This window comes from Homarus americanus, unplaced genomic scaffold (assembly GCF_018991925.1).
Source record: "Homarus americanus isolate GMGI-L3 unplaced genomic scaffold, GMGI_Hamer_2.0 scaffold74, whole genome shotgun sequence".
NCBI lineage: Eukaryota > Metazoa > Arthropoda > Malacostraca > Decapoda > Nephropidae > Homarus > Homarus americanus.
This window is the reverse complement of record NW_024716951.1, coordinates 5,376,593-5,398,232: the sequence shown is the minus strand read 5'-3', so window position 1 is coordinate 5,398,232 and position 21,640 is coordinate 5,376,593. Positions and strand designations below refer to the sequence as shown.

At 44.4% G+C, this 21,640-nt stretch overlaps 1 protein-coding gene across 3 annotated transcripts in view; it reads right to left on the bottom strand.

The window, feature by feature from the left end:
* Nucleotides 1-21,640, bottom strand: part of LOC121858702 (anoctamin-10-like) — an 87,562-nt gene that overhangs the window by 7,563 nt on the left and 58,359 nt on the right. For all 3 annotated transcript variants that reach the window (XM_042355290.1, XM_042355292.1, XM_042355291.1), the window contains 4 exons: nt 18,092-18,222; nt 16,004-16,093; nt 896-1,078; nt 20-211 (listed from right to left, as the gene is read on the bottom strand). In XM_042355290.1, coding sequence (XP_042211224.1) covers nt 20-211; nt 896-1,078; nt 16,004-16,093; nt 18,092-18,222 — 596 coding nt within the window. The remainder of the gene's footprint in view (nt 1-19; nt 212-895; nt 1,079-16,003; nt 16,094-18,091; nt 18,223-21,640) is intronic.

Sequence of the window (21,640 nt, the reverse complement as noted above, 5' to 3'; positions counted from 1 at the left end):
ATCATCATCTATCACTGACCTGCCACACACCGATGGAGCCGACCTTCTTAACCCGGGGCCTCTGGTAGACGCGACACAACTTGAAAGCGTCTGTCTTGAGCTCGAGGACGTTGTTGAGGACGGCCCAGAACGCGGCCATAGGGTACACCGAGGAGAAGAGGAACACGTAACCGAACTGCATAAACATCTCCAGGTAGTCGTCGTATGCGTCCTGTAACAACCACAGTCGTACTTGTGTTGATATCTTGAGATACATTTAGGAAATGAAGTTAAAATGCATTGCCATTAAAGTTACTGTTGAAATCGAACAAGGAATTGATTGATTGGCACACACACACACACATGTACTATTACTTCAATGGCCCTCGAGATTGATTATGACGATCATCCAGCGATAGTGAGAGTTGATTTATGTGGTGGTGAGGCAGGAGCAAAGGCTGCAACCACACATCTTGACTCTCGCTTTTCCTGATTCAGTGGAGCAGAAAATTGCAACAACTGGTGAGAGGGAGAGTTGCAATGGACTATCGATAGCATCAGAGTTTCGCCTTAGTATAGCCTGACCATCGTACATTGCCTTCTTCTGCTGGTGTAGCCATTGGATTCCCAAATTGGTCGTCTCTAATGCCTATTCCGGCATTGGGGTCTTTCTGAAGCTCCTAAAATATGCGCTGCCCAGAGCGGATGACTGCACAGGATGTTTGGTGACACGTGTGTGTGTGTGTGTGTCCATTATCTGCCACACGGAGCCCAAGCCAGTTTTTGTCTGGATTTTCTCTCATACCTTTTTATTGATGAGTGTTACAAGACCCACCCTGGAACACATACCTAACACTTATGGACCCTCCTCCCCACACACCCAGTAGCCCCACCAGCTAGAGAGAATAGAAGTTACCTCGTAGGGGTCGAGACTAGCCTCCTCCTTGGCCTGGGTGATCCTGGGGTCCTTGGGATCGAGGGCCAGAACAGGGACGGGTTCCTCCTCCAGGGGGGCGGTGTGTACGGGCCTCACCACTTCCACGAAGAACTTCTCCGTCAGTGAATGGTTCCTTAGTACCGTCATCACCTGCTCTGCGAACTGTGTAAAATAATCAAGTGAGTGAGTGCACGAGAGTGAGTGAGTGCACGAGAGTGAGTGAGAGCATGCGAGTGAGTGAGTGCATGTAAGTGAGTGATAGAGTGCATGTAAGTGAGTGAGTGCATGAGAGTGAGTGAGTGCATGTAAGTGAGTAAGTGCATGAGTGAGCGCGTCAGTGAGTGAGTGCATGAATGAATGAGTCTGTAAACATTAAGATAAATAAGAACGTAAAAACAAGATATCTTAAGATTTATTCACGAGACGGTGTGACAGACAGACACACACAGACATACAGATAGATACAGTCAGGTTTACCACTGACGGAGGGAGACGTGGTGGTGGTCAGATTAAGATACAAAACCTAGGCTACCACTGAACACCCCCTCCCCACCCACTGTCTTCCCTCACATGGCTGTATGATAAACTACGCTCCAACGACCCCTCCCCCCCCAGCACTCCCTCAATCCCACTCCTCCCCCTCTAGCACTCCCCCACCCCCCTGACACTCCTAAGCAGACACGGGATAATTATAATCGATTACATTTAAAATATAATCGTAATCTTGATGACTTTCGTGGTTACATTTATGAAGATGTCACACCATAGAAAAGATTAGAGGGGGATAAGAAGGGAGCATGGTAGTAGAAGGGAGCATGGGGGTAAGAAGGGAGCATGGGGGTAGGAAGGGAACATGGATGGGTAAGAAGGGAGCATGGTGGTAGGAAGGGAGCATGGGGGTAAGAAGGGAGCATGGGGAGTAAGAAGGGAGCATGGGGAGTGAGAAGGGAGCTTAGGGAGGGTATGGGAAGTAGTGAACGTTCATGTCGCATTAAACAGAGATGATTATCAACTTGTCATTACCATAAGTAACTTCTTAATAGCATGACCTTCCACCTGGATTAAAGAGACAAGGGTTTTGTAAGGTAAGGAAGACTATTCTTTGGTCAGAAACAATTCATCATAAACATTAAGGCCGTTAAATTCAGTTTACATTGAATCTGACGAAAATCCTCAGTTATAACTGGATTCCACGTAGCTATTGACTTGATGAAACATACATCATATACTCTCTGTCTGTCTGTCTGTCTCTCTACTACGACAGAACGAGTCCCAGCAACACGTTCTCTGTCCTTACCCTCAACATCTACACCCCCCCCCTCCCTTCTCACCGCAACGTGATCCTGCTCACACACACAAAAAAAAATTATCCAGTTTGTTTTTCCTCAAGGCGAATCCGAGGGGCGAGTTCACTTCTTCTCACACACACACACTGCGTTAAGCTATAAAATTCGTACCCACACACTGCGTTAAGCTATAAAATTCGCACCCATCTCTCTCCCTCGACAAGACTATTCACCTGCCACCTAGACTTAAATATTAATGTTTGTTTCTCTGTTTATTTGTCAGTCCTTGAACAGCCATACTTATCTATGTATACTGTTTGTGGAGTACCCATAGTTTAAATGTGTATCCCAGATCATCTAACCTAATCTAATCTAATTTAACTTAACCTAACCTAACCTTCACCAATTCAAAACATCAGTGTGTGAGAGAGGAGGCAGGTGCATGAGGACGATGACTAGGTAGACAGACGTACAACCCGGTCTCAATTTCCCCACCCCCCCTCTTCCTCTTCACCTGTGCGATTAAAATATCTGCTATTAAATCTTCTACTAGCTCCTATTTATATTCACTCAAAATAGACACTATAACTTAATACTATCGAACTATTTTTTTTTTAATGTCAAGATGAAGTAAAAACTGCATATGGTAGCATGAACCGGATAATACTGTATTTCGGATACAGGTGAAGTTTCGGTATTCAAGGTTAGGGATGGGGGGGGAGGGGTGTTTACTAGAGGGTAAATAACAACAGGTGACAACGACAAGAATACCGTGAGGGGGAGCACACACTGATCCGTTTATAACTAAGGAGAAACGACAACTTAACCCGACGAAGACGATTGTATATCTGCATTGCCTCTATACATGATGAACTGTATCGCTGTATTGTTTACCTACAAGATGATTTTACTGATTAATATCTATACCTTCAGACACCTGGGAGGTACACCAATAACACTGTGCAGAGGGAGGACCTAGGTGTGGAGGAGGACCTAGGTGTGGAGGAGGAGGATCTAGGTGTGGAGGAGGAGGATCTAGGTGTGGAGGAGGACCTAAGTGTGGAGGAGGAGGATCTAGGTGTGGAGGAGGAGGACCTAGGTGTAGAGGAGGACCTAGGTGTGGAGGAGGAGGATCTAGGTGTGGAGGAGGAGGATCTAGGTGTGGAGGAGGAGGACCTAGGTGTGTACAGAGTGGAAAAGAGAGGACAGGGTGAGGAGAGAGAGAGAGAGAGAGGACCGCCTCCATTTTGTATTGCAGTGGGAAGACCAGAGGATTATTCAAGTCACGAGTTATTATGTCCTGTGTTTAAGGTCGTAGTCATTCAGTGCCCTTCCTGCCCCCTCCTCAACCCATCGACCGACACACACATGGGAAGATAAGGAGGGTCAGCGAACACCCACCCACTCTGCTTGTGTCCTTCACCTGTGTATACATCCGCCTTGATCCTTATAACGAACTGACCGAGAGAAAAATAAATAAATAAAAAAAAAAAAACGAATTCAAAAGGACCCGAAAAATACAACGACGAAAAATGTTAAATCGCACCAAATATTCTGAACGTGTCTTATCAGATTTTATCAAGAATGCACATGAAAGAATCTTACAAAAAATTACTAGTCTATACTGGATACTATGCTAAAACCTGTCTGCCAAAAAGGACAGTGTGAGTGTGTGTGTGCATGTCTGGCCTTGCTTGTAAATTAAAAGAAACTGACACTATTTCTGTGTTCGTCTTGATACCTCCAAAATGTTCTATACTACTGAAGGTATACACAAACACTTGTTCTCTTAAAAGTAGGTTCTTATTCTCGTACGGGAGATATATATATACAAGGGGACCAAGAAGCTCGCTTCCGCACCACAAGGACTGGCTGTCTTCACTCTCTCTATGTATTACTGTGTGCTGCATGTACAGATGCCAGCATTCACAAGCTGAATACATAAAGTATAAATATGATAATTTATATCCATAACATGGTGCAAAATAAATGGGAATATTACATAGAATTAATACATGTTCTGTAATACTTACTATACATAATTAATAGAGTAAAAGAGTAATATAATAATACACAGCTTAAGGTACTACTTTGTGTCCATATCATACACCTCCCTTCCCCTTATACGCTCATAGTTTCATCTTGAGCGGACCTTTTGTTTCTGAGTCGCTCGGACCTGCGGAGTATCAACATTAGTAGTAGCAGACGAATCTTGTACGGTAGATCGTTGTGGGGAGGCTAACAGAGAAATCAAGACTTCAAATCTGGCTTGATCCTCTCTTCTTCTCAGATCATCCTCACTTCTACGTATGTCTTCTAGTTCTCTGCGTCGTTGTTCCTCTTCATGGCGCCGTTTTTCAGACTGTCTGTACCGAATTTCTTCCTCTTCTCTCCTTGCAATATCGTCCTGGCGTCGACAAGTTTCCATCCACTTTATCAGTTGAAGGAGATCTTTGGACGCAGGCATCGCAGGAGAGCTTGCTCGCGACGAACGAGGAGATTCTGTGGGTGACTTGGCGGTGTCACTGTGGGGAGAGTGGGGCCTGAGGGTGGGTGGGGAGAGGTCTCCCACACTAAAACTCGTAACCCCATCGTCCAGGGTATCATTTTGATCCCTGTGAGACATGCCGACAGCTTCTGTACTCTATTTGTGCAAAAGACCGGGTCAGCCCCTCGTAATCTATGCACAGAATTACAGAAGTCTGAAGTAAGTCACAAGAATTTAATATAAGGTGGTTCTGTGAATGCGTGTGTGTGTGTGTGTGTGTGGCTGGTTGCCGGGAGAGGCTTGGCGCGCTGCCAACTGGGCAGAGTCGCTCGCTGGTCGGTTAGTTACCCTCCGGACTAAGAGACGGGAGCGGACGCACTGCTGGACCAGCTCCCTTAGTCATCTGACCGCAATTTGCACAGACAATTATGATTAAAATTCACAACACAGCACTTCACAAAACACTTCACCTCACAGCACAGCACTGTACACAGCATAGCACTTCACAACACTGTAAGTCTAGAGGCTTGTAGTAGTCTTGCTGTAAGTCCATGAAGCTGAAGACGAGACGCCTTTAACAGAGTCTGGGCGGGAAGGCTAGGTCCACTGTATCTCACTGAGAAATAACATGGTGCAAAATAAATGGGAATATTACATAGAATTAATACATGTTCTGTAATACTTATTATACATAATTAATAGAGTAATATAAGAGTAATATAATAATACACAGCTTAAGGTACTACTTTGTGTCCATATCATACACTATTGGCAATTTGAATGGTGACCACGTGAGCAGGTAGGTAGGTACCAGAGGACCCAGACTCCCTCCAGCCAGTTACTACAGGAGAATTTTCCTTGTGGTCGTTGGATACAGCAACAGCTTTACCATCTGCTACACGGATGTAACTCCTCCCCCCCCACTCTTTACTCCTCCCCCCACTCTGCTACTCCTCCACCCCCTCTTCTCCCCCCCACTCTTACTCCTCCCCCCACTCTTTACTTCCCCCACCTTGCCCCTCCCCCATCCCCCCTCTTCTCTCCTCTCCCCACTCCTTCTCTCCCTTCCCCCCACTTCTCCTCCCCCTCTTTCTCCTCCCCCCCCCCTCTTTCTCATCCCCCCCACTCTTCCTCCTCCCCACTCTTCCTCCTTCCCCCACTCTTTACTCCTCCCCCACTCCTTACTTCTCCCCCACTCTCTCTCCTCCCCCCCACTCTTTCTCCTTCCCCCTCCTCCTCCCCACATAAAAACTTGCAGCAAAAAAAAAACAGCAAAAAAAAATTAAACAAACAGACACATAGAAAAAATAGCTTAATTTTTTGTTTTCTTCTGAAGAATATTGATACAAGTGACTCAAACCTTCCCTTCCCTCTCGAGATAATTTTACCTTGTTGCTGTGTGTCTGCGTGTGTGTGAGAGAGAGAGAGAGAGAGAGAGAGAGACAAGCTTTCCTCAAGTCTCCTAAAATCTCTGCAGATATTTTCACACTAACAGAGAGAACACACGGATGGTTTTTATGTATGTATGTATCGTATGTATATTTGAACCTGTTACACATCCTGGAAAGAAATATTCAAAGTGGGAGATAAAATAATGTAGCTGCTGAAGCCCGGGGGGGGTGGGGGGGGGGGGTAGGGGGAGGCAATAAACTTTATCTTTTTCGTTAACTTCTCGTTCGCTATAAATGTCCCAGAGTCCTTGTGAAGTAAGGATTCAGAAGTATGTGTGTGTGTGTGGAAAGTACTAAACAAGTCATGCTTTAAAACGGAAATGGTCTGGAAAGTGGAAACTTTTATCTTGAAAGCAGTATTGTTCTGTACCCGGAAAACGGAAAATTGGATTAGAATGGCTGGGAAACTAGAGACGCAGACTGGAAAAGCAGAGATGAGGGAAATCTCCTGGAAAATGTTGGGAGAAGTATATGAGACATGGAGGCAGCACAGGAGTCGATAACAAATTAACCCTTCCACTTTTACCTTAATCACCTTCGCTTGGATGTCGACAATAACTTTCAGGACCTCCACAGCCACCTACAACAGGTACACACGGTAGGAGATATAGCCACAAATAATTTACCCCTGCACAGATGGTCTCAAGAAGGTTAGCGTGTTTATGGGCTGACGAAATATTATACTGTAAAATGAGTCGTAAGTCAGCTCAATAAATGGCTTCTCTGACTAAATAATAGCATTGTGGAGTTGTTGTTTTTTTTCCCCTGCTCTGTCTGGCCTGCGTGGCGTTGTCAGCAGTAAGATTATTGCCACCACGACATAGATCCTAGAGAGTTTTGGCTTTAGCTTTAATAAAAGACCAACCACGAAAGCACATCTGGCCTCCTACCAATAAGTCAAATTTTCTAGTTTAAAACTGATGCAACAAAAACAACAAACACACAGATGTACCTACAGTCACCAAAAGACTATAACAGTAACATAGGCAGTAAGAGGCCAATCTTCTTCATTAACTTATAAACACCATCCAGCTCTGGGGATCAAGGGTGGGCCAGTATAGTCTTAAAAGAGAGTTACAGTGTTTTAAGGTCGGGGGGTGGGGGGGGAGGGTTGCCAGGCATCCATCTCATGCTTAGAGAACCTCAAGAATAATAAAAAATCGATACTAAAATGAGTCGCCTCGGCCATGGTTGAGGTGCGAGTTCATTTGTGACGCTGAGGTCGGAGAGAATCGTCGTCCCCTTTATACATTTATCCAAACAACGCAAAACAAGACCAGGAAAAACCGAGTAAATACCAAATTTAATAAATCCATTGAAGGTCACCCGCATGGTACAATGTGGGGGTGTAGGAGGGTGTGGGGGGTGTAGGAGGGAGTGGGGGTAGTGGAGGGTGAGTGTGTAGGAGGGAGTGGGGTAGGAGGATGAGGTGTGTAGGAGGTAGTGGGGGTGGTGTGGGAGGAGTGTGTAGGAGGTGTGGGGGTGGTGTAGGAGGTAGTGGGGGTGGTGTAGGAGGTAGTGGGGTGGTGTAGGAGGTAGTGGGGTGGTGTAGGAGGTAGTGGGGGTGGTGTGTAGTGGGGTGGTGTGGGGTAGTGGGGTGGTGTGTGTGGGGTGTAGGAGGTGTGGGGTGGTGTAGGTGGTGTGGGGTGGTGGGGGTGTAGGAGGAGTGTGGTGGGGGTGGTGTAGGAGGTAGTGGGGGTGGGGGTGTGGGGGGTGGGGGTGGTGTAGGAGGTAGTGGGGTGGTGTGGAGGTAGTGGGGGTGGTGTGGTGTGGGGGTAGGTGGTGGAGGTAGTGGGTGGTGTGGTGTGGGGGTAGGGGTAGTGGGTGTGGTGTAGGTGTGGGGTGGTGGGAAAGGAGGTAGTGGGGGTGGTGTAGGAGGTGTGGGGTGGTGTGTAGGATAGTGGGGGTGTAGGAGGTAGGGGGGAGAGATAGGGGTGGGTGGGAGGGGTAGTGGGGTGAAGGATAGGTGGGGTGGTGTAGGATAGTGGGGTAGGATGGTGGGTGGTGGAGGTAGGGGGGAAGGAGTAGGGGAGGAGTGTGGGGTGGTGTGGAGGTAGGGGGTGGTGTAGGAGGTAGTGGGGGTGGTGTAGGAGGTAGTGTAGTGGGAGGTGCAGGCGAACAGATCTGGACGGGGTTTGGGGTGTTGGTTTAGGTAAGGTGTGTTTGGGAAGGTCTGGTTCAATCAATAAAAACACCGACATTGTCACACACACACACACACACACACACACACACACACACACACACACACACACACACAACCATGACAACCATAATAAAAATATATAAAAAATGCGTCAGTGTTTCAAAAGAGTCTGGTGTACTTGTCTGAGACCACACAGATCATGACAAGTACACCCCTACAACTGTTGGGGGTGGGTGGGGGTGGCTGGTGGGGGGTGGCTGGTGGGGGTGGGGGTGGCTGGTGGGGTGGGGAGACGAAGAGTATACGAGAGAGAACATAAGCAAAGGAAGGAAAAACAGGAGAAAAGAGGGAGAGAGGGGTGGGAGGGAGGAGCCGAGGTAAGGAATCAAAATGTTTCTCTTTTTCATCACACTTTTGCATTTGGTTTTGTGATGACGTCAACTTACCTCGTTCTCGGACAGTTCAATCAGCTGATACTGAGCGAATTCCATCAACTGTATACATAATAGCAAGGAAGGATGTTTTAGTTATGAAGGCGTTTACTAACAAAAACACAACCAAAGATCTGTTAGTATAAATTTTCACATGTAAAAATATATATATAAAACTATCAGTAAAGGGTAGTTATATTTTTTTAGTATTACCGGGAAATAACACAAATAAATGTAAAATGTACCCAATGACTGCACAACCCTCCCTCTCCCCTCCACCCAAGCGTGTCAGCGTGTATCAGTCCCACAAATATCTCTCCTTCCCTCTCGGTGTTGCTATGAATCCTCCAGTTCATCCACACAAGCGTAAAGAATCCCGGAAGTCCACCAAGCTTGAATTACCTCTGTTTGACCAACGCTTGACCAACACTGCAAATATATCCAGGAACAATCAAGACTTGGGGGTCATAGTCGATTATGCCAGGACTCCATGGGGTCACTGACAGGTTTGGGAGGTGCCTGATGGGGTAACAGCTGGAGGGGGTGTGAGGAGAGGTGTGAGGAGGGAGGAGGAGGGGGTGTGAGGGAGGGGTGTGAGGGAGGAGTGTGAGGGAGGGGGTGTGTGAGCTGGGAGTTTGAGGGATGAGTTCAGAGATAAGGGTTGAGAGGTGAGGTGAGAGATGAGGGGCGAAGGATGAGGTGGAAGGGAGATAGAGACCCCATAAGCATCGTCTACTACCTCCATAAGGGAGGACCCGAGATAACCCCCCTTAGTCGACCCAACTGTAAAAGGTGCACCTAACTTTACTGTTGAGGAACGTGAAGGTGGTTGAGTGCAGTGCCGACTACTAAGCAGCTCCCTGACCCTCTAAAGCGTCCCCCTCACCGCCCACGCTCTTATCCCTTCAATTATCTCCACCTCCTGGTTCTGCTAGTGGTCCCGGCTGCACACGCCATGGAGCCCAACTCTCCTTCACACACACCAACACTTCAAGGTTATGGGAGGCCTCACCCTCTGACTGCACTAGCTGCTACAGGGGGCTGTAGTCCCCAGTGGATATTGTATTTATATACAGCTGATACATTTGTGGAATGCGGTGATCGAGTGGCTACAGCACTAATGTGTACTACAAGTCACTGGTTCTTACCCAGTCCATCCAACTGTGAACTAGTACAAACTTTACAGTTGGGTACAGTGAGAACGAGAGGGTGACCAGTGCCAGCCAGCTGAAGGCTTACAATAAACCCTGATGTGCCCACACTAACCTTAAGAGGCAGTCAGGTCTCTGGAACCCTCATTCACTATAAGTACACAACACTGGAGAAAATTCCTGAGGTTTGTGTTTCCATTAGTTTATATATACTGTATATTAATTACTTACCTTTTTACTTACTTGTCGATGATTAATTATCACACAATCAACAGGGTCTGCCCGTACCGCTCCCCCCTCCCCTCCCCATACCAAACACTCCAGGGTTTACCAGCGGCCATCACAGTTATTCCCTTTGTTAAAGCTTTAATCAACTTATGTAAACATTATTTACTCATTAAGTGTTCCTCAAACATTCTTGCGCCAAATGTTTACACGGAGGAAATTAAGAGACTCAAAAGGTGGGACTAAGACAGCACCTAGTCTAGTGGCGGGAACAGATAACAGTTTTCTTCTGAGGCAACATTACCTGGAGGAAACCATTAACATTCACCATCAGATAAAAGGAAGATTATAAAACCTAACCTAACCTATCACACCAAACATTAGCCGCATCACACGACACACACCACCACATAACACTACACACCACCACATCACACGACACATACACCACATCACACCACACACACATCACATCACACGACACACCCCCACATCACACGACACACCCCCACATGACACACACATCACATCACACCACACACCCCACATCACACACACACCCCACATATCACACGACACACACATCACATCACACACCCCACATCACGACACACACATCACATCACACACACATACACCACATTACACGACACACACATCACATCACACGACACATACACAACATCACACGACACACACATCACATCACACGACACATACACCACATCACACGACACACACATCACATCACGACACATACACCACATCACACCACACATCACACACATACACCACATCACACCATACACACACATCACACACACACACACATCACATCACACGACACACACCACATCACACCACACACCCCACATCCCACACACACACATCACATCACACGACACATACACACATCACACACACACACCCCCACATCACACGACACACACATCACATCACACGACACACACACCACATCACACCACACACCCCACATCACACACACACATCACATCACATCACACGACACACACACCACACACCCCACATCACACGACACACACACATCACATCACACGACACATCACACATCACACCACACACCCCACACACACGACACACACACACATCACACGACACATACACCACATCACACCACACACCCCCACATCACACGACACACACATCACATCACACCACACATACACCACATCACACCACACACCCCCACATCACACCACACACACATCACATCACACGACACATACACCACATCACACCACACACCCCCACATCACATACCACCTACAGTACACAGCGAGTATAATCCCACAAAGATCTACCCAAGTAATTACAAAGTATTAAAATATACCGAACAAGAAACTCCCGGTTAACTGTTTATTTCCCAGGTAAAGAGAAGCATAATTACAATACTCCCACTAATTAGGTTATCTTGAGTCTAATAGCTGTATCACAATCACCCACAACCCTTATAAAAAATTCATATGACCTGCCGCCCACTTATTTTTTTATTATTTAATTTTATTTTGTTCTTACGTGGACACACAAACGTAAGGGGTAATTAAGACCAGGTAAACCATCTACAGTACTGACATGGCGGTGGTGAAATATTTCGTTGTTGTTTTGTTTATATTTAGGAAGTGTTGCAATGCCATGGTCTCGAAGCAACGGTACCTAGTGTATGGTCGAGGTTCCAAACTTTTTCTACACCAGTTCTAAGTTTACAAAGCATGCAATAGAGCACCGAGCACAAGACGTTATTAAGTTACTAACAAGATATACTGTATATAAGTAAAGACAAGTTAAATTATAAGTAATATTCTTCTGTTAAGTAATATGTGTTTTTTTTTAAAGTTTATATAAATGTACGAGTCACTACTAATAAGTGTCCACCAAAACACCTAATTTCTAAACCAGATGACATTCACCGCAGTCAAGTGTGGAATTTATATCAAGTGGGGACACAGCCGGCAAGGAGGAGGGGTGAGGGGGGAGGGAGAGGTGAGGGAAGTGGGGGGTGAGGGAGGTGGAAAGGGGTAGGGGAGGTGGGAAGAGGGTGAGAAGGTGCCCTCACTTACCTCCTCCTAAATTTCTTCAATTTCCGAACTATAACTTCCTTCCCCCACCCCTAGTCTTCTTTCATCCCTCCTTTCTCTACAAAAAAAAAGTGATGAGGGAGGTGGAAGGTAGTAGGATGGGGTGACGGAGGTGGATGCTGGGGAGGGGGTGAGGGAGGTGGAAGGAGGGGGTGAGGAAGGTCGTAGGAGGGATTGATGGAGGGAGGGACGGGGAGTGAATGACAAGGCAGCCAATGTCATGTTTGTTAAACCACAACGTCTGACGAACGAACGCATCTGAATTAAATAACTACGAAGCGAGCAAGACGCTACGTGTTGTCCCCCGCAGGTAGATGGCACCAGGAAAGTCGTCTTAAAATCCCTCTTCTTATAATAAACACTTCACTCAGAACATCAGTACAGTAGTATACAGTTGAACACTTCTATTTATACAAGGAAACTAAACCATAAAATGAACAAGTAAAATATGAACAAACATAACAAAGACAAATTTAATAGCAAAATATTTCAACAGGAGTAAATCTATTAAACATTAAGAGCGACGCGGTAAAGTCAGTTGACAAATATACAGAGACATGTTTTGCTCCACCCTGTACTATGCTGTATTTACAAACGCCGAAAATACTTTAAAATTTCTAAGTATAGATTACATAATGGTACAAAACTAAAAAAAAAAATGTTATAAATATATCCTAATAGCTGTTAAATAGCCCCAGTGCTGATATTGAAACGTAAACTGGTGATGTGTACGAAGTCAATCATCTCATTCCTCTCTCCTTTCGAACACACACACTCTCTCCGACAACCCCTCCCTCCCTCACCTCCGACACCCTGGCCTCTCCCCTCCCTCCCTCTCCATATAAGGAGGTGTAGGGAATTCAGCCAAGTTTTCCTGGTTGTTATACATGGAGGACACGTCTTTACCCTCCCCTCTCCTCTCCTCTCCTCTCCCCCACCACGCCATTAAGAGGTTGGTGGTACAAATAAAAATCTTCATAATGGCTGTTCGTGTTTATATTCGAGTTATATACCACACACACACACACACACACACACACACACACACACTTCCTACCACAGGTTCTACACGCCGAAGTACCTGACCACACTGTATTACAACACAAACACACCTGTAAAACTATCCACTCCATTATATTACACCACTACAGTCATCACCTGAACGACACCCAATGAGATGTGTCAATAAAGATGATAATTACTCGTTGATATCAGCCTAAGAGAGTCTTTTGAGTCTACAATAGCCACGCAGCCAGCTAGCTATATCTATTGAGACTTTAAGAGCATATGTGTAAACTCTTCTTTCTCCATACAGTGTTACCAGATCACCTGCCTCGTGTTATGGGACGGACTGTGCTTCTGTTGTTGACTCTGTACCTACTGAAACCTAATTCTACTTTGAGGGGAACTCGTGGTGGTAAGGAACCCCCAGCTTATTTCACCTAACGGGTTGGGTTGGACTCAAATAAGCGAAAGTTCCTAAATCTTCATGAGATAACCTTTAGCTGTCTTAAGGGTAACCGGTTAGAGAAACGTCCAGGGTTACCTTACTCATCAAATTCTTCCAGATCCTAACGTTAAATCTCAAGACTTTTAAGACAGCAAGAAGATTCTCTCCCCACCCCCCACACTACCATACCAAGAAACACCCACACCTCGTACCACCACCACACCAAGAACCCAACCCTTTCCCCACAACCCCTTATACCCCCCACTTCCTCCAATCTCCTCCCAAATATTTTATGATCAAACACAAGACGTTGATGACAAACCAAAAAAAAAAAAAAAAAAAAATTAAAAGTCAAAAGGTGTATTTACAATCTGTGGACTACCTGACGACAATACCTCCGAGTTCCCCCAGATAAAACATTTGGCAGCTGAAGCACCACCTCATAAAATGGCGATAAAAATAGCTCCTTCGTCGGGAGAGATAAGTCGGTGCATGACTTGTAACATCCTTATAAGAGAGAGAGAGAGAGAGAGAGAAAATCAAGATGAAATATGTCGAACCTGTGGACCGGGGTGGATGGCTTGGTGAAGGTGTGTGTGGATGGGTGGGTGTGTGTGTGTGTGTGTGTGTGTGTGGGTGTGGGTGGGTGGGTGGGTGGGTGGGTGGGTGGGTGGGTGTGTGGGTGAGTGTGTGTGTGTATATGTATAGACAATTTAGTATGGTGTGTACATTTAGACAATTAACCAGAGAACGAGTTACACACACACACACACACACACACACACACACACAAACTAGTTATCAAGACAAAAGGATGCATTTTTTGAAGGGGGTAAACCGACTTAAGACTGCCAATGGTGAACCAGACATAACACTTTATCGACACTTGAGATTAGGTCAGGTCAGATCAGGTCCACCTACCATTAAGGCCACACGAAACTACCAGTACAAACTACCACAGTATAACCCATTAGAAGACATACCCAGCTAACAAAATACAAGAGATATATTTGCAAATCACTGGGAGGAGGAAGGGGGAGGAGGGGGGACGGAGGAGGATCAGCAGACCTTAAGCGATTGGTAATGACCCCCTTAAGAGCTTATCCAGCCACTCATCCCCTCACAGGATAAGAGCCAAGTGACGCTACAAGGACAGGAAAAGAGAACATACATAAGAACATAAGGAGTCTGCAATAGGCCGGTTGGCCTGTACATGGCAGCTCCTGTCGAGAGTTACTACCACTTTCTATCATCCATGAATCTATCTAGCCTCCTTTTAAAACTTCCCAGCGTTCCAGCACTTACTATAAAGTTGCTAAGCTTGTTCCACTCGTCTATCACCCTATTTGTGAACCAGTTCCTTCCTATCTCCCTCCTAAACCTAAACTTATCCAACTCAAATCCGTTGCTACGAGTCCTATCCTGCTCGGATATTATAAGAACTTTATCTATATCCCCTTTATTGATTCCTTTCATCCACTTAAATACTTCTATCATATCTCCCCGCACTCTTCGTCTTTCTAGGGAATGCAAGTTTAGTTTTTTTAACCTATCTTGATACGGAAGGTTTCTAAGTCCCGGAATCATTTTCGTCATTCTTCGCTGCACCGATTTCAGTGAATTGATATCCATTCTATAATAAGGGCACCAGAACTGAACCGCATAATCGAGGTGCGGCCTGACTAGCGCAAGATATAGTTGCTATATGACCTCCACACTCTTATTACTTACACTTCTAGATATAAAACCTAATACACTGTCTCCGTCCACATCATAAAGAGTTTACAATCGAAGTCTAAATCCGTTTATTTATTTAATTTTTTATTGTAAATGACTTCGACGATAACAACGACTAAAATGTGATGATAACATGAACTACCACAATGATAACGATGACTAGTAAATAACAGCTACTACTGCTATCACCAACAACCACTACCACAGTCACTACCAACACAACCACCACAACAACAACAAACAAACCTCCAACATCACCACAACACAAGGGGGGCAAGCTAGGTGAGAGTGAACTAAATATACATGGGAGAGCCTCTAATCCCCCCTCCCGCGTAGGAGGAAAATATGGCTGCGAAATGTTAATCTCGCGGAGGCCAGATAAAACACAATCACGTACAGCGCCTCGACCTACCAACGCCGTCACCATCACTACGTCCAACATACACACACACAAAACCCAACCCCTTAAATCAATACTTAAACGAACTTAAAATAAGCCCTTTAAATCATCCTTAAATATGGTCCCAGCAATCGTCAATCCTGAGGTTAGCGACTTAGAAACACCTGGTGACGTAGGCGGCGAGGAAAGTGTTTACAAGACTCACCTGGTTGTAGGCCTTCTTCACGACATAGGGCAGGAGGGCCTCTCTGAAGTGGTTGATCATCTGAGTGACTATCAACATGGTGGCCACTTGCTGTAAAGAACACACAATGATGAGAAATGCGAAATCAATAATTGTTATTATTATTATTATCATCCATCATCATCATCATCATCATCACTGTTTTTCGACCATTATCCACAGTCGCCTGGGTTAGCCGTGATTACTTAATGGCAGCTGTTGGGTAAAACCAGAACGGGGCGTCCCCACCTGCTCACACCACAAACCCAGAGTGACAGCCCAGGGTGACAGCCCAGAGTGACAGCCCAGGGTGACAGCCCAGAGCCCCGGTAACCTTGTTGCTATCACCCTGTGTGCACCCCCCCCCCCTCACCCTTTAAACTAGCACCAGCTCCCAAGGTTGGCAAGGCAGCGTCATAACTCCCTGAGGTAATCAAAGACTACCTTCTTATTGTTATCTATAATAATAATAAAGTAATAGGATTAAGAGTGGTAATAATAATGTGGAAATAATAATAATATCGAAAGCCTGGTGACTTTAATTATTAATATGTAATTGAAAATAAGTTTAAATTTCACTTACATGAAACAAATACAGAATGTACTAAGAAAATTATGCACATCTATACAAAGTCACACATACCTATACTAAACCGAGGAGGAGGAGTTTAACAACTTTATTGGCAAAGCTTGGGGTATAATTTGCCTATACTGTATTCTGAAGAGTTGTCAGGTCTTGACACTGAGGAAGCTACTTCCACTGTTTACTGCCACACAAGAAAGGGTTTCGTTTACAAAATAAGTCCTATTTCATTAGTGCTATATTCTATTTGAGGACTAATCAGTGTGGGCTAGTAAATTTAGGATAGACTGCAAGAATGTCCTCACGCACTCCTGATTCAATGTAGTAATTTCATAATTCATGACACAATAAGCCAGATGGCCTGAAGTCTTTGACAGTGTCACATTCAATAACATAGTGTTCAAGGTTTATCAGAAAGTTTACATGCTGAAGGTTCCGGTATGGGTACAGCGTCACTAACTTGCCAGATGTGTCTGTATCCGGACATACGAGAGAACGGACACAGAGTTAAGGGCGTCTCAAAAAGTTAAATTATGTGACCTTAGACTAACAGGTATTACTATTGTACAGTGGGTCGATGCACCTTTGGTTGGCTGTATTTTTGAGTAGCTTCACCTACTGTACGCCCCTGAAGCATCTGGTAAAACAGATCTTAAAAACTTTCTAGACGAGACTAACAGGTTTTAGAAAATCAGTTAATTACTGTACAGGTACTTGAAAAAAAATATCGATTTCTGTTCAACAAGTCTTAAAAAAATAAAAGAATCTAAACTGGAAAACAATTATTAAGAAAAAAGTCTTTACTTAACGCCCAAACCAATTTTAAAATAGGAAAACTTACAAAACGGAAAAAAAAACTACAAACGGGTTTTTTTTCGTCTTTTCACCCGGCTTCAACAAAACTGGCTGTACAGGAACTCAAGCTGTGCATTGCTACATTCAACTTGTACTGCATAAATTAGCAATAAAAGAAGACCCCTTATCACTTACACCTTGTACCTCTCATTCTCGTCTACACCTGACCAAAAGGCTGCGAATTAAGTTTAGGTATTGTGGAGTGTGGCCTCCCTAAATGACATAGATTGTATAGTTAATTTTAAAGAATAAGTTAAGACTGGTAGATAGACTCATAAACTGGCAGATAAGAGGTAGATTATTGACCACGTGTTGTACTCACGCCCATGACTCGTTCGCCACCGCCCTCTCCAGATAGTCACCTCGGTATCACAATGCGGAACTGCGGCCTATGAGGTTTGGAAAAGGCTAGATGAGTGTGTGGTGAACTAATCATAACTCACATCCGTTACTGTGGTACGATTGGAGAGAGAGAGAGAGAGAGAGAGAGAGTTTACCAATCGAATCATGTTCTTTTTAAGAGACTGACCAACATAAAGTGTGTGGCATCTCTCAAGTCTAGGATCTTCTCTAAGGGGATTAAGAGAGGAATCCACTCCCCCTCCCCTCACCCCGAGGAAGAGGACACTCACCGAGCACAACATGTCCATATCCTGGATGTAGAAGGCGATGTAGAAGAGAGAGGAGAAGTTGTTGACGAACTCGAACACAACCAACTTGCTTACTCTGTGCCAGTCATACTCCCGCTGTGTCCTGTGGTTCTCTGTAAAACAAGAGTGAGACACAGATTTAGCACACTTATTAAGGCAGCAGAAGACAGCACTTTAGAACCCATTATGGAGCAGTAGAAACCCCTTCCCCCACCCCCACCTGCTGTTCTGTGAATTGGTGGGGGTAAGAGGGGGTGATTTAGAACCTCTTTGGGGCAGTAAGGGGTGATTTAGAACCTCTTTGGGACAGTAAGGGGTGATTTAGAACCTCTTTGGGACAGTAAGGGGTGATTTAGAACCTCTTTGAGACAGTAGGGATATTTTTTAGAACCTCTTTGGGACAAGACAGATTCAAAACCTCTTTAGGCTAGTGAGAAGAGATCTCAACCCTTAATGATCAATTGTTAATACATTTCACCAAACATCATAAACGTCTTTCTTACCAGACACACACAAAAAAAAATATCCACCAGAATAACACTTTCCATCATAAGTTTTTTACATCCCAGTAATTTGAGACATCCGCGTTGCCAATCCCGCTCAATGTTTAAGATGGACTGTGTAGGTTACCGGGTCTGGGAATATCAGATAATAAAAGTGAACTAATCTAACCTATCAGACCTAACGTACAAACCTTATCCCCAAAAAATGGAAAAAAAAAATATCGTTTCGGTCATCCACCTATTTGGCAGTAGGTCAGAATCATTCAATAACCTAACCTAATCGAAACTAACCTTACCTAACCCAACCTAAACTAAACTTAAAATCACAAAACTGGTTGGATGACCGAAAAGATAATACCTCTAAAATACAGATATGCGCTCAAAAAAACAAAAACAATAATAATAATAATGATAATAATAAAAAATCCTGTTTGAAAAAGTAATCTTGTATCCACCACAAAAAATGCAGGAGTTTTGCCGACGATGGTGTGTGTTCAGGAGATAATATCGCAAAACTGATAATACACAAAACTTTTTCCTCGTGTACTTTTAAGCGTTTTCCTGATGTAAAGTATTTTATCTTTATGAAGAAATGTACAAAAGTAAGTAGTTGAAGAGCACGGAAGTCTTTAGAAATATAGAACGACCTCGAGACAGGCTGGAGAGTTATAATTATTTGAATGTTAATCAGGCCTTCGGTTAGTTAAGCACCCACTCAAGTCGAACCTTCTTCAAACACTGGAATATATAATGTGTGTTGAAACGAGCAACGTCGGGTGTTAGCTTAAGTGATAGGCTACACTTAACTTAGAGTTGCACAGAACTATAATTCTCAACTTTTGGTTCATGATTACTTCCTAACCCATTTATACTCGTTTAATGACCATAGGATAAAAAATTTAGTCTCGGTTATCCCTGTATTTAGATATCCAAACTGTGATTCCGAGATATGACGGTCCAAATCTTTGAAAACACATCAAAAAACACCGGAAAACAGTTTGGACACGTAACCTAACCAGCCTAACCTAATTCATATGATTCCCCGGATGACCGAAACTAAAATAATGCCGAGAAATAGTTGTTGATGAGCAGCAATGCGGTATAACATCAGCGACACGAACAATGAAGTTGCAACGAGGAAAAAACACAGCTTCAGGGACCAGGATGCCGGCAGCACGCAGGCCTGTACATCGGTTGGTGCTGCCGAGTGTTTACTTAATTGCCAAGATGAACAAGCTAACCTTGGGAAGTTATTTCGGGAGACACCTAACCTAGCATGAACCTTGGACAGTAAGTTATATTTTCATATTGTTACTTACGCCACAACTAGTATGTACAATCAATCAAAATAATTATCTAGACAAAATTATGTTGAGAAAATGTGACATTGGATGAAGGATTTTGACAACCCTACCGAGACAACAGGAGTGGCAGTGTTCATTCTGAAATTCATCGACAAACCCCCCAGGTACAGATAGTATTTTGATTGACTGTACTTCTTTTAGTTTACGCGTATAATTCATATTTTCAGGCACAAACCCGGGTGACGAAGTTTACTGCATAATATAACCTGACATTAGCAATTAAAAACACAAACATCTACTACAGTCTGTAAGGTATATTTTAAATTTAAATTAAAATCACGGAAGAGACTGGTGACAAAAATGGCGATCCTAAACACCAACTTAACGAAAATATCAAGATCAAACACACAAATCAAACGAAATTGACTGAGGTTCACTCGACAATGAAGAAAAATTCAACTTCTTTACAACACTTAAATATTTTGCCAATTTTCCTCCATCCTGTCGTCGTAATTGATTCCAGGAAAATTTGCCCGCCAACACCGAGCACACGTTTTACTCAAATCCGGGCGAGCGACACGCTTTGTTTCGAATTTGGATAATGTGTTAAGGAAATTATTTAAATTATCACTGTGTTGTCGTGGCCTTGGGGAATAATCGAGTCTCGCATTTACACAGCACAATTTAACAATACAATCTGAGTATTCACGTAATAACTATCCCACATTACCTTGCACAACGAGTGTGTAAATATGGTCGGCTACATCACCATCACAGACGAAAGCTCACGCAATACAGTATAACCACCATCTTCCCTTTTGTCGTCGAGCTGCTGTCCTCACAAGGCAAGTTCTTCAATAATCTTCTCTTTGATATATAAAAAACAAGCAAAGCTTTCTTCAAGGTTTAAATTGTTCCATAATCTGATGAAAATCCTGGAGATTTTTTTTCTTCAGATTTGCCCCCAGGTGGCTAGTTTATTGGGCACCCCCTTACATCCTGTGCAAGGTGAAGCGCAGAAGCGTTTACAGCGCCCATCTGGGAAGTATGCAAAGTTCATACTTGCCTTTATGACTCGTACATTAAGGGCGTAAAAGCCTGAAGGGTCATAGGTTTTGTCAAGTTACATAAAGTGAGAGAATGATGAGTGCGTGGGGGGAAAGTTCCCGGTACATTTCATCTGTTTATGGCAAAGCGTGGCAGGTCCCTAATAATGTCAAGTGCCAGGCCTGTCACTAGTAGGAGGGATATCTGGTCAGGGAGGGAAGAGGTGTTGGTAACAGCTAGGGACCTGTAGGAGGTGGTCATAGGGCACGTGAGGATGTAGTGAGAGAGGGTGTGAGAGTCGGGTTGGCCACAAAGTTTACAAACAGTGCGGCCAGGCTCAGGGTTGCCAATGTACTCCCATAGGTACCTGTACCCTAGGTGCAGTCTCATGTACATAATCTGTTGAGATCGAGTCAGAGATTGATACTGTTTGTAGTGGCGGTTGTTGTCACCGGTTACAGCGTCATAGTGGCATAGTGTGAAGCTACCCCGTTGTTTCAGGTGTGTCCAATTTTCGTCGAATGCCTCTCGTTGTGTGGCGTGTATGCGAGATTTTGAAAATCCTCGAGTCGGTAGAATGTTGTTGCTCCATCATCAAACTCCAACAAGCCAATGTGATCCTAGTATACGTAGGGAAGGTCTCGCTCTAGGAGTTTAAAGTGAGGTTATATTGACGA